General features: G+C 41.7%; 3 protein-coding genes across 4 annotated transcripts in view; 2 read left to right on the top strand and 1 right to left on the bottom strand.

Annotated features, from left to right (window-relative positions):
• Positions 1-9242, top strand: part of LOC135078675 (stress-activated protein kinase JNK) — a 194609-nt gene extending 185367 nt beyond the window's left edge. The window contains exons 11-13 of the mRNA XM_063973219.1: positions 731-856; positions 2234-2398; positions 5830-9242. Of these exons, the coding sequence (XP_063829289.1) occupies positions 731-856; positions 2234-2398 (291 nt within the window). The 3' untranslated portion in view covers positions 5830-9242. The remainder of the gene's footprint in view (positions 1-730; positions 857-2233; positions 2399-5829) is intronic.
• Positions 9243-9863: 621 nt separating this feature from the next.
• On the top strand, positions 9864-11284 carry LOC135078673 (transcription initiation factor TFIID subunit 9). The gene is made up of 3 exons (XM_063973217.1): positions 9864-10397; positions 10605-10830; positions 11072-11284. The coding sequence occupies exons 1-3, from the start codon at positions 10030-10032 to the stop codon at positions 11195-11197; spliced, it is 720 nt and encodes a 239-aa protein (XP_063829287.1). The 5' UTR covers positions 9864-10029; the 3' UTR covers positions 11198-11284.
• A 135-nt stretch (positions 11285-11419) lies between these two features.
• Positions 11420-13640, bottom strand: part of LOC135078672 (probable 3-hydroxyacyl-CoA dehydrogenase B0272.3) — a 152514-nt gene continuing 150293 nt past the window's right edge. The window contains exons 2-5 of one of the 2 annotated variants that reach the window (XM_063973216.1): positions 13353-13407; positions 12888-13249; positions 12454-12668; positions 11420-11814 (exon numbers count right to left, since the gene is read on the bottom strand). In XM_063973216.1, the coding sequence (XP_063829286.1) occupies positions 11573-11814; positions 12454-12668; positions 12888-13249; positions 13353-13373 (840 nt within the window). In that variant the 5' untranslated portion in view covers positions 13374-13407 and the 3' untranslated portion in view covers positions 11420-11572. Of the gene's footprint in view, positions 11815-12453; positions 12669-12887; positions 13250-13352; positions 13626-13640 lie in introns of those variants that run through there. The other variant, XM_063973215.1, reaches the window with a different exon arrangement.

The raw sequence follows: 13640 nt of genomic DNA, 5'->3' as shown, positions 1-13640 counted from the left end.
GGGCCCACTTAATGTTCGCTTGCGACCCACCACTGGGTCGCGACCCATAGTTTGGGAAACCCTGCTCTAGAGATCACTGCAGGATTCCAAAGATACTCGTATATTCTCACATAACTCAATCAGGACAAAGATCTAACGTACTCAAATTAAATAGTTTATTCAGTAAGTTAACTAAGGCCCTTTCCAGGACGCTTATACACGTCTATACACGTCTCAAATATAGCTTGCCCTACCACCACTCAACTCAGAAACTCAGTCACCTGTACTAGTACAACCGCCTTTAGGTCCGCAGTTTCGTAACTCTAACTGCACAGAGTCAGTTTTGGGCAGACTTCAGAGACCAGAATAGAACGGAGTTTTAATGTGCTTACTCAACTGCCTCAATGTCAGGAGCTTCTATACTCTGGCAGGACAACCTTGAACAGGCCTGTAGAAACCTCTTCAGCTCAATTGGAAGAGGTCTAACGTGTCCGCATGACCGCCTCATAGTCAGTATGTGCAAACACTTACAGACAGTACACGTTGCCGCCAACGCTAGTCGGATAATTTGTGACACGTTGACGTTGACTATTTTACCAGTCCTGTCCCGTCAAGGGTCAACGTAAAGATGCGCCTACGTTGGGACCAATACTTGGACCCACACGTTGGACGAGAGACGTTGGTCCCAACGCTAGTCGTGTGGTCGATTTTGGTGTTCTAAATTTGACAAAAATATCTGATTGTGTTTCAGGCGTCGCAAGCGCGTGATCTTCTGTCCCGCATGTTGGTGATCGACCCCGAGCGCCGCATCAGCGTGGACGAGGCGCTGCTCCACCCCTACATCAACGTGTGGTACGACGAGGGCGAGGTCAACGCGGTGAGCACGCTCTAGCATCATCACCGCAGTCGTCATCATCACCGACCAGCTGTCGCATGGTGATGACCCGAGCCCGCATCAGCGTGGACGAGGCGCTGCTCCACCCCTACATCAACGTGTGGTACGACGAGGGCGAGGTCAACGCGGTGAGCACGCTCTAGCATCATCACCGCAGTCGTCATCATCACCGACCAGCTGTCGCATGGTGATGACCCGAGCCCGCATCAGCGTGGACGAGGCGCTGCTCCACCCCTACATCAACGTGTGGTACGACGAGGGCGAGGTCAACGCGGTGAGCACGCTCTAGCATCATCACCGCAGTCGTCATCATCACCGACCAGCTGTCGCATGGTGATGACCCGAGCCCGCATCAGCGTGGACGAGGCGCTGCTCCACCCCTACATCAACGTGTGGTACGACGAGGGCGAGGTCAACGCGGTGAGCACGCTCTAGCATCATCACCGCAGTCGTCATCATCACCGACCAGCTGTCGCATGCTGGTGATGACCCGAGCCCGCATCAGCGTGCATTGGAATCATCACAATATCATCATTGTTATTGTGGCTAGCTCAAATCTGGACGCAACGTAACACAACGTATTTTTTTTCGACCAAATGGAGAGGAATGATTTGTAAACATCGTTCCTCTAAGAATTTTGAAAAATAGTAACTTTAATTCTTACAAAATTCAGTTCAGAACTTCCGAATCATTATCGAATTTTGATTAGGATAACAGTAGCATGAAACTAACTTTGCATTAGTCATTAGTTTGGGACTAGAAGCGTAGTGTAAAATGTCCAAGGATATTTATTTATTTAAAAAAATACATTGGTGGTTAGCTAATTATGTATCTTGCTTGCTATGTAAAATACAAAATCATTTATTGTGAATCATAGGTAAAATGGTGACATGTTACATTAGGTAGTATCACTATGTTCCGCTCAAAGAGCATACAATTTGTCAGACAACAATAAAATTTGGCAGTTACATAAACTCATGTAGACCCATTAAGCTCGTTTTTAAATGCCAGTATGTATATGTCAACGCGAAATTGTGGACGCCGTTAGTTTATAATCTGACATAGTTAGATTACAATCTAACCTAACCTAACCCACTGTTAGTTTACAATCTAACGCGTTATAAACTGACAGAGTTCACAATTTCACGTTGACATATATAACAGAAATTCGCCGGCCAATGAACCAGAGTAAATAAATACAAATGAGTAGGTCATCTTCATAGAAACGCACCGAGCGCGGTTTGTATGTGAGCGCGCACGCACACACTGACAAAATTTGGGGCAATTCACCGCTATTTACTCTGATTGAACGTTCGAAATTCTGAAAGTTTATCATAAATGTGTCGTTTATGTTCCCAGCCTGCGCCGGCGTCTTACGACCACTCGGTGGACGAGCGCGAGCACACGGTGGAGCAATGGAAGCAGCTCATCTACCAGGAGGTGGTGGAGTACGCCGCGCCGCAGCCGCCGCCGCCGCCGCACCACCCGCCGCCCGACCACCCGCAGCCCGCGCTCACCACATAGGTACCATTTGTTTTTTTTTGTTCAGGAAATGCATGATAATTAACTTTAAAAAAAAAAACGACTTCAAATGCGTGAACACAAAAAAAAAACAAAAAATTTCGTATAAAAAAGTTCATCCCCAATTTTCCACCCTTGGGGGTGAAATATTTTCTTCAAATTCGCATGAAACCACCCTTTTGATAATACCTATTCAACAAAAAAATAATCAGTCAAATTGATTTATAATCGGCGGAGATATTGCGTATAAAAAAGTTCATCCCCAATTTTCCACCCTTGGGGGTTGTTTTTTCTATTATTAAATTTAAATGGGACCACTCTTGAGGTATTACCTATACGCCGAAAAAAGATTTGTTCAAATCGGTTCATAATTGGCGGAGTTATCGCGTAACAAACATAGAAAAAAAAAAAAACATACGGGTCGAATTGAGAACCTCCTCCTTTTTTGAAGTCGGTTGAAAATGCATACCCACTGGCCCGGGGGAACCGTGGGTTATGTGAGGCTCTCCCTGCCAGATGGGCAGGGCCTACTCACTAAAACCTGACGGTGTCCTCCCGAAGTCTTTGGGACGGCGCTGCGAGTTACTGTCCGAGCTAGACGGCCTAGACATTCTTTCGCGGCTCCGCCCCGGACTGTGGCTCGCTCTGTTAGAGCAAGCGACGACTGGCTTCAGGGGAGTAGTACCTTCTCTGGTCTTCGCTAAAGGCACCACATAGGTAACATCCCCTCACTTAGTATGCGCAGCCCTTTACATAGTACCCAGACCCCCACATAGTACCCGGATCCCCATAAACTACCCGACCCCACATAGTGTTCCCTCCAATAGTACTTAGCCCCCACATAATATACAGGGTGGAATTTTGTAATGCCACCTGAAGGGAAAGTACTTTTAATACTGTAGATAGAAAATTTTACTTAAAGAAAACATTTCTTTATTTTTTTAAAGAAATAGAACTGCATTCAAACATTTCCAAAAATGTGCTTGCTACACCCGGGAATCGAACCCATTAAAATATGTAAAAAATTACACCTTGTATTTTTATAGCATCGATCGTTAGGGTTAAGTGACTATTTCTATTTATTTATATTAACCGGCAGACAGTGGTGACTGAGTTTGTTGCGGCGCTTCTTCTCAGCACTTGCCAAATGTTGGTCTCGAAGCGCTGGTAGGGTAAAAAGATTATGAGACATGTAGAGGCTCCTTAAGAGCAAAATGACGATTTGTAAGAACTATTTATTAGTCCAAACAAATAAAGAAATTTTGACTTTTGACTTTTTTTGACTAAGTATAAAGGTGAAATCTCTCAAACAAACTTGATAAATCAAATGAAATGAAAACAATGAAATCTTAAATTATTGTAATTATTTACAGAAAATTGTATGGTATGGACCATACTAGTCCTATAACGTAATAGACCATATAGTAGAATAATTATTTTTTCACTAGACAGCAACCCTAACAGCGTAAGAAGGGTTCAGAGGCACGCGATAGAAAGAGACAAAACTTGTAGGTAAATAAAATTGTAGGCACGCAGTGTTGTGCGAGCTGAATTCCACTGTATCGCGTCGTAGCAAGACTCGCATTTATTTAAATCGTCTTGGGGAGTAAACCTTCTAAAATAAAATTCATTTATTTTTGCAAATAGGCTTTTAAAAAGCGCTTTTACACATCCCAATATTAACCCTACTGTATACTATTACTTATTATGTGACCCTGTATAACCTCTCACATAGTACCAAGGCCTCCACATAGTACCCAGCTCCTCACATGGTACATAACCTCTCACAAAGTATCCAGCTCCCTACATAGGAGACTACTTCCCACATAGTAACCAGCTCCTCACATAGGTACCATTCCCTCACTTAGTATGCAGCCCCCTACATAGTACTCTCACTATCCGGCCCCCCTCATAATACCTAACTCCCCACATAGTACATAACCTCTTACATAGTACCCAACACTCCATATAGTACATTACCTACCACATAGTACCAAGCTCCCCGCATTGTACATAACTTTCCACATAGTACCCAACCCCCACATTGTGCCCAGTCCCCCACATAAAAGCCAGCCTCCCACATAGTATTCAGCCTCCCACATAGTATTCAGCCTCCCACATAGTATTCAGACCCCACATACTATTCAGCCTCCCACATAGTACCCAACTCCCCACATAGTATCCTACTCCTCACATAGGTATCCTCCCCTCACATAACATGCAGCCCCCTACATAGTACTCCCACATAATACCCAGCTTTTCCCCACAATACCCAGACCCCCACATGGTACCCGGATCCCCATATAGTACCCGGACCGTCACATAGTGTTCCCTCCTATAGTACCTAGCCCCCACCTAGTATATGACCTCTCACATAGTACCCAATCCCAATATAGTACATTACCTTTCTAGGAGTACCTAGCCTCTCACAGAGGTACCATCCCCTCACCACCTTGTAACTAACCCCCACATAGTACCCAGCCACTCACATTGTATATAACATATTATTACATAGTACCCAACTCCCCATATAGAACATTACCATTCAAACAGTACCCAGCTCCTCATAGAGGTACCATCCCCTCACCATATTGTAACTAAAGTCTGGTAGCCGAGCACGTAGAACTTTGTCCAATGACCCCAAGCTACCCATCCTTATCGCTCGCGCGTAATTATGTTGCTGTCGCGACTGTGAGACGGGTGCCCGCAGTGAGTGTGCGAGCGTGACAGCAATATAATTACGCGCGAGCGATAAGGGTCGGTAGCTTGGGGTCATTGGACAAAATTCTACGTGCTCGCAGACCGGGCTTTAACCCCTGCATAGTACCCGGACCCTCACATAGTACATAACCTCTAACATAGTACCCAGCCCCTCACATAGTACATACATAAATTCTCACATATTATCCAACTCCCTACATAGGAGATTACCTCCCACATAATACTCAACGCATCACATAGTACATAACCTCTTACATAGTACCCAACACCCCATATAGTACATTACCTTCCCCTACATGGTCCCCAGCTCCTCACATAGTGCATAACTTCCCACATAGCACTCAACCCCCACATAGTATCCAGTCCGCTTCCCACAAGGTATCCAGTCCGCCTCCCACACAGTATCCAGACTCCTGCATGCTAATTTTCAGAAAATGTATACCATGTTCAAAGGGATAAAGCTTGGTGCCTAACGCCCGTATTCACAAACGACGCTTGCTTAAGTAAAACAGCAAATCGAACACACAGCGTTAAATAGAGCCCCGTGATTGTTTCGTATGTCACCTTGTGCGTCCAGGCACACTGTGAGACTTCATAGTAATGTTTGTGAATATGAGCGTAAAAGAGTTTATAAAACTGGTCTTGGTCTTAATATACCAACAAAATATTTGCTTGTCAAAGAATTTCATTTTAATGAAAAATTTAATTTCCAGGTTTCAACCGAGCTGTCCGCCGAGATATAAGCAGCGCGCCGGACGCGCTCTCGAGCGGCGCTCACATGACACGCCACGCGCGCCACGACACGCCACGTGGCAACACACGCGACGCGACACGCGCGCCATACGACAGTGCAAACTAGGCGTTCGTTTTATGTTTTGAATTAGGGTTTCCAATTAGACATAGATTACTGCATTACGATTTATTGGTGGCACTGACAGTCTGTAAAATGACGTATAATTTTATTTGCCACGGGGAGTCATCAAAATGAATCTTGGACAATAATGATGATATTGGCCTATATGGTTGTGTTAAACAGTTTAATAATAACCAACCTTTCAGGTCAGAAATCATTTGCCATGATGGACAATCAGGTTAACGTAACCGTGCAAAATACTAACCAAAAATGTTTTATCATAGAGTCAAAACACATTTACACTTCAAGGGAGAGTATCGACTCCGATTCCTACTGGCCAAAAGTGACAATTCATCTCATTCAGTGGGTTAGTTCCACATTTGGCCGCTTCAAGACACCCTAATCGTAATGTAGTTGTCTATGGTACAAATGCAAAACTATTCGAAATATAAATACAACAGCCCATATATGCCCTAAATGGCTGGAGTCATTCGATCATTTAGATTCGTTATTTGTCTTATTTTTCCACGTATATTCTGGATGATTATGTATATATTTTGGGTGTATATGGGCGCGTTGGCTTTGACTCGCTCACTGTCCCGTGTGCAGACGGTGAATGCGTCAGAGGTAAGCCAGTTCTGCTGCGATCAACAATAAAAAAACGGCAATGGGAATGTTACGTATTCGGGCAATGTCCAACTGACAAGGGGATTAAGCGTAGGCCAATCGTAACAATATGAAAACTTGATTTTCATAAAACGTCGTTCGCAGCCGACACGGCTAGAGGTAGCTAGCGCAGCCTGCGGTCCTTTCGGTAGTCCGTAGCCGGAGCGCCGGGCCGGGCCGGGTCGGATCGGGTCGGTGGCGGGTCGGATCGGGTCGGTGGCGGGTCGGATCGGGTCGGCGGCGGGTCGGTTCCGGTTCCTGTCGGTTCGTTTTGCGTCAAGGAGTGCCTTCGCGAGCCGCGGTTCTGCCCGACGGACTGACTGTAAACGTGTGGGTATTTTTGTATCGAAATGACTCGGATCGATTCCCCGATTGATCGCGCGATATTTTTTACCGTCGGACGTTTCGTTTTATTTTGTAACGTGTATTGAATATTATACTGTAATTAATCGTAATAATGAAGTTGAGCTTAATAATCTGTGTTGTTGACATGTGTAATATTATTTCGATTGTGCAATCTTTATTTCTGTTCATATTGTTGTATTCGTAATAGTAAGTAGGTCACTTTTGCAAATGATGATCGTCGCGACTCGGTGCGCGCCATTGATCCGCGAGATGTTTGAGTTTGTAAAACAATTTGCAATCGTGAGTCGAGAGCGTGATTTTTTAAATTGTATTATAATTATTTCTTAGCCATACACATCGTCGGATTAGTTGGGATTTTGTGATGTTCATAGTTTCTCGTAGGTAGTCCCTAGTTACGTTGTTGATAATATTGTATTGACTGTATGAGAGTAGGTGTTTAAGTAAGTTTCTACCTAATAGCATAGGCGCCTCACACGTTGGCCGCCGGGAGGCGAAGCCCTACTGAGCGAAACGATTTCTATATCGTCTGTATCTCTTAATCATACCAGCTTACTGAGACAAGTGAAAGATACGGTTACAGCCGAATATACGAATCATTTTGACGCGTAGATTTACTGAAGTATTCATAATGTTTATACCGTAATCCCATGTGATAATAACACGTGTGCGTGTATACCTAAGAGTACAATCCAAATCAACAGTAGAAACTCGTATTTGACAGCTTTGGAATCTTCCTACTAAGGAAATAAGTCAATAGCTGTCAAAGGGGAGTATAGATCTACTCGTAAACGGTTGAACGTGTTCACAGTGCATCAGCGCAGCGGGTGTTTAGTACAATAAAGTGCGCGTTACAAAGTTGTGATTATAACTCGATAATAACTTTAGTACTAATGTAGCGACGTTAACGTTATGGTCGGTCCAGCGACGCATGCTCGGTTTTATGTCGGTAGACATGAATGCGGTTCAGATATTTTTCTACCTGTCCCCATTTTGTAAAGTCTAAAGTTTATGACCTCATAAACAATGTCTTGAATTCCTTATGCAGGAATAGCTGACAGACAGGTGTATAAATATGCATTAAATTTGTATCTGTAAAATGACGTAAAAATAAAAGATTAGATGCATATTTCTCTACGTATTCATAAAACCGAAGCTCGACGCTCGTTAGGACCGATTGAACATTCGGTTCCCCGTAACTTTAAAGCTTAACGTGTGAGGGATGTCGTAGGTTATCGTTTGAAACCTCACTAGGTGATATATAATTATAAATATAAGTATAATAAAGAATGGCGATAGTCTTATCGGATGGTTTCAACAAATAGCACAATTTATTAGCTATAGAGTACCAGGACGACGACGCGAGCGAGTATCGCAAAGTTTTGTACGAAATTGATATCGTTACGAAAGCAATAAATACATTATAGTTCAATTTTTTATTCGTATTCGTGATTTGACGTTTGAATCGTAGACACCTTACAATAGGAATCGTTGAAAGTGATAGTTCAAATGTCGAATTACTGGTTCGAATTGAAAATCCGAATTGACTTTCTTCTACAGCGGGCGGACGCCGCGGTCAATTCGGCCCTAGCTCCTGGACTATAACATATCACGTGACACGATAGTTGGTTTTGATATTCCCCAACCTAGCGCCGCTCCGCCCGCTACTGTAAGGCGGTGTTGCTTTACTTTTGTTCCATGGTGTAAGTGAATATACGGATATTTAATAAAGAAAAATACGTTATATATTTACAAAATGTGGCTGCTGGCTTTGCCCAGTGTACTTTTCGACCTCTAAACTATAAAATAATGTTTCATGTTGGTGTATGATAATAATGCTAAAAGAGAATAGCGAATCTTTGAGAGTATACACTATACAATAATAATGATAATTAGGTGTAAGCGTACAAAATTGTAAATATAAATAAAGCCATAGACTAAACGGAACGAAAGTGAAGATGACATGCGCAATATCCTTTCCTTTATCACTATAGTAAATAAATCACAACTGTACGTCCAAATTGTCCATTTATATGTTAATGTACCTAATACAAATTACAATAATGTAATCGTTAGACGTATGTTAGATCACTTGGTATCGAGGGATAAGGCGGCACGACGCGGCCGAGGGCGCAGCGGGATTCTTACTTGAGTTACACTTCGATGACTATCTAAAAACTTATTTTTACTGTACACGTAAGTTATTTCATATTTTAACTGAATAAAATCGAAATGGTTATTAAACGTGGTGTTTTAATTATCCGGTGTCGTTTTTTATAGGTAAATCTACCTAAACTTTGAATAGCTGAAGACTGGGTATACTTATTCGAATCAGGCATATGAATTATGGGTGAGATACAAATGTTGAGCCAGCGCGCCACCGCGCGTGTCGCTCATACGGGCGATTCTCACGACTACAAAACTGCTTCACATTTACAAGGATGTAAGTTCCTAAAGCAAAATCTCAACTGGTGGCGGCAGAATTGATGCCATTAAATTTTGAACTTTAGTAAGTTAAGGTTCAAAACCAATGAAAAATATTTTTCCCTTTACCAGTTAAAGGGTCAAATCATTTATTCTTAGGGTCTCTGCTAAAACCCTTGAATATATGGAGTGGTTCCGCGCGCGGGCGCCCGCGTGAGTTTAATTAAGCGGAAGAAAGCAGCAGAAATGAAAATGAGGAGAACACAAGCACAAGTAACAAAAGTGCTCTACAATGGTTTACTAAGAAATACCGTTAATGGATATCGTTATTATTGTCTATGGAATGTTTCTGAACGAGTGGAAAATGAATGAACTAAAATGACATAGTCCAAAGCCGTGAAACTTCCATTTTTTTTTTCAGTGCCATCTGTCAAAGTGACAGTTTGCAACTGCGGCTGGTGGTGGTGTGTGTGCATTTTTTTGTGATAATTTCAACAGCACGAAAATAACATGTAAAACAAAATAAATATCAATAAAGCCTAGGGAAAAAGTGAATTAATTAAGTTCATACTGTTATTTCTGATCGTCTCAACTGCAAGCTATAATCATGGGGGACAAAGATAAGTCTAAACTCAATGCCCAAAACAAACACATTCCGAAGGACGCTCAAGTGATCATGTCCATCATGAAGGAAGTGGGGATCACGGACTACGAGCCCCGCGTCGTGAACCAGCTGCTGGAGTTCACGTACAGATACGTCACATCGATATTGGACGATGCGCGCGTTTTCGCCAACCACGCCAAGAAAAAGACTATTGACCTGGAAGATGTCCGATTGGCTGTCCAAATGCAGTTGGATAAATCATTCACAAGCCCTCCGCCACGCGAGGTTCTTCTAGAAGTCGCCAGAACTAAGAATGTGAACCCTCTGCCGTTGATAAAGCCACACTGTGGTCTGAGGTTGCCACCAGACCGGTATGTACCAAGTTTATGGTGTTTATTTTATTTAAATCTTTGTTTCATCAAAAACCTCTTTTAATCCTCAAAAGTATAACAATTTCCATTCCTTTCAGTCATTGTTTAAGTAATAAGTTTGTTAATTATTGTACTAATAATTTGTGTCAATTTCCTTCCTAGTTTAGCTGTATAAATAGATTACTACAGGAAACTTCTGTATTTCAGTTACTGCCTATCAGCCTGCAACTACCGCCTTAAGCCAGCCAAAAAAGCCCCAGTCAAAGCCACAGTTGCTACGGCTCCCGCAATCAAAACCATTACCACTGCCAAATCAAACTTGGGTCAGCAGAATGTTGTGATGAAAAGACCTTCCGGTGGCATAGTCAACGTCTCTGCATCAAAACCTAATGTTGTACCTAAGCCTGTATTGAAGTTTACGTCCAGTAGCAAGGTAACCATTACAATAATATTGCAGTTTCTACATTTTGTAGAAACTTCCAGTTTGAATATGCCTCATAAGCAATAAAGTAATTAATGGTCATTAGTCTACATCATTTAATTCATGATAAATTAATTTAGTCTATTATCATTACATTTGTGATGTGATTTATTAATGACATAAAATATACAAGGAGACCAGTGACAGACCTATATTGTAGGTTTGATTGTTATTGATTACATCTTTGCTATAGGTTGTGGCCAAGCCTGCTGTACGAGTGACTGCCGGGCCCTCAGCCCAGGGGCCTGTGAAGATGGAAGTAGACGACCAGACTGGGGCTCAAAAGCGGAAGAGGGAGGACGATGACTATGACATGTAAAATATTTTATTTCTCACTAGGTTAAAGGTTGATTTGTTAAGATTAATGAAGTATAGTGATTAATACAGATTTTTAATTTCAATGGTATCAAGTTATTTCATATTTGTATGCATGGGAGTGGTGAATATATCCAAGGTAGTAGTAGTAGTAGTACGTAGTGTAGTTTATGGGTAATTTCTGTATGCGTTTTTTCGCCCTTTACATCAGTAAGAAAACACGAAATTTAAAAAATACTCAGACTTTATTGATTGATAAAACAATAAATAAATATTTAATAGAAAACAGATGTAAAGTCTGACACACTATGCTTACAACAACCATACAAAATAGATTACTCTTCATGATTACTAATTTCAGGTTTCAGAATAATATCACTTATTTCTTCTCATATTTGTAGAAGCCTTCGCCAGATTTGACGCCCAGTTTGCCCTCGGAAACCAGTTTGTTCAGTAGGGGGATGGGTTTGAAGAGGACCTGGTCGGGGTACTTCTTGTGCCAGCCGTCCAGGATGAACTTGTTGGTGTCCAGGCCGACGTAATCGGCTAGTTCAAGCGGGCCCATGGGGTAGCCGGCGCCCAGCTTCATCGCGATGTCGATGTCGCGCGCTGAGGCATCGCCTGAAAACAATGATGGGAATGTAATAAATAGGGTACATTTACTTTTACTAATTGATAACAGATGAACATCTGGATTGTACCCTGATACTGCTCTAATGTACTTATTTGCAATGTGTAGAAACAGAATTTGTTATACTAGAAGTACATATTATAAAGTAACAACAATAGAAATAACAGGAAGAACATTACCATAACAAGATAGCAATGGGGGCAAAATACAAGGTCTGAGGTACAGAAATATTAGAAATTTAAGCATTTATTACTTCACCATGGAGGTCATTTGGAAACAAACTAATGCATCATTAAATTGACATTGAGATTATCTTATCATAAGATTTGTATTTTTGGCAATAATCATCATTATCTATTCTTACATAACTAAAGGTAGCAACTTATTCTTACAAAGTAGGGCCAGAGGGTAATTTAGTATGTAGACTTGATTACTAAAAGGTGATAGTATGTATATGTCACCGTAAAATTGTGAATTCCGTCAGATTATAATCTGACGTAGTTAAATTACAATCTAACCTAACCTAACCCACTGTTAGTTTACAATCTAACGCGTTATATTGTATACTGACAGAGTTCACAATTTCACGTTGACATATACAAATTATCATGTGTAAAAAATCAACCAACCTCTTTCATACAGCCTGATGGCCTCACAAATGTAAGGTACCAACAGTCTGTTGACCACGAAGCCAGGAGTGTCCTTGCAGGTGATGCAAGTCTTGCCCACAGCCTTGCCCCACGCCATCATGGCGTTGTAGGTGGTCTCCGATGTCTCTGCACCCTTCACCACTTCTAGCAGGCGCATCACTGGCACTGGGTTGAAGAAGTGGAGACCACCAAATCTAGAATTAAAAATAAATAATTGTTAATGTAAAGAATGTGAATGTGCTTTGAAGGATATTTGAGAAGAACCTCTTACAAGATTTACAGGTGACCTACAGTTTCGATTCTATCAGTTAAAAATAAAGTATTTAAAGTACTACCCTCTTCTATCTACTTATCAAAACCGTTTATCATTTCTCTAAATAAGATTTATTTAAATTAGTATTCTCAATTCTTACCTGTCCTTCCTCTTAACCACTGAACCAATTTCATTGATAGAGAGTGAAGATGTGTTGGATGCCAGGATTGTATGCTGAGGGGCTGCTTCATCCAATTGCTTGAACAACTTATGTTTAACGTCCATGTTCTCCACAATAGCCTCGACTACAAGGTCGGCGGTCTTCGCTGCGGCCACCGGGTCTGTGAGAGTCTTGATCCTTCCCAGGGACTCGGATACAAACTTCTCGCCCTCCTGAGGGTTGTCTTTGTAAACTTTTTTAGCTACCCGACCAAGATTAGCTCCGATAGACTTCTGTGCCTTGGCCAGAACGTCCGGACTTACGTCTACGAGAGTCACATTTTGTCCGGCTTGAGCTGACACCTATACAAAACATAGAAATAACTTTATTAGTTGTTTTATAGAACGATGGAAGGTAATATGTGTAGGTATTCATATATGTACATGGATTAATATTTGTACATACCTGGGCAATTCCAGAGCCCATCAAACCGCCTCCAATCACGGTAACATTTTTGATTACACTAGCTGAACTTGAAAACTTTCTTGCAATTAACCCGAACTGCATCATTATAATATTTTTTTGGTAATATACTGCGTAAAATAGCAACTTCCGAGTTGCTTGACTTATCTCAAACAACAACTAAAGTAAAATAAAAATTATTTCAACCAAAATTCCAAAGTTCACTCGCAAAACGATAAGTGGCGGGTGAATGCCCTCAGCCAAAAATGTGGTACACTCATAAACTCGAAT

Source organism: Ostrinia nubilalis, chromosome 15 (genome assembly GCF_963855985.1).
Source record: "Ostrinia nubilalis chromosome 15, ilOstNubi1.1, whole genome shotgun sequence".
Taxonomy (NCBI): Eukaryota; Metazoa; Arthropoda; class Insecta; order Lepidoptera; family Crambidae; genus Ostrinia; species Ostrinia nubilalis.
This window is presented reverse-complemented; position numbering and strand designations above follow the sequence as displayed.

What these genes read in the sequence shown, in the direction of transcription:
- LOC135078673 (XM_063973217.1), top strand. Translation starts at nt 10,030, where the DNA reads ATGGGGGACAAAGATAAGTCTAAACTCAATGCCCAAAACAAACACATT. An exon ending in CTGAGGTTGCCACCAGACCG is followed by an intron (nt 10,398 to 10,604) that starts GTATGTACCAAG and finishes TCTGTATTTCAG; the next exon opens with TTACTGCCTATCAGCCTGCA. An exon ending in AGTTTACGTCCAGTAGCAAG is followed by an intron (nt 10,831 to 11,071) that starts GTAACCATTACA and finishes TCTTTGCTATAG; the next exon opens with GTTGTGGCCAAGCCTGCTGT.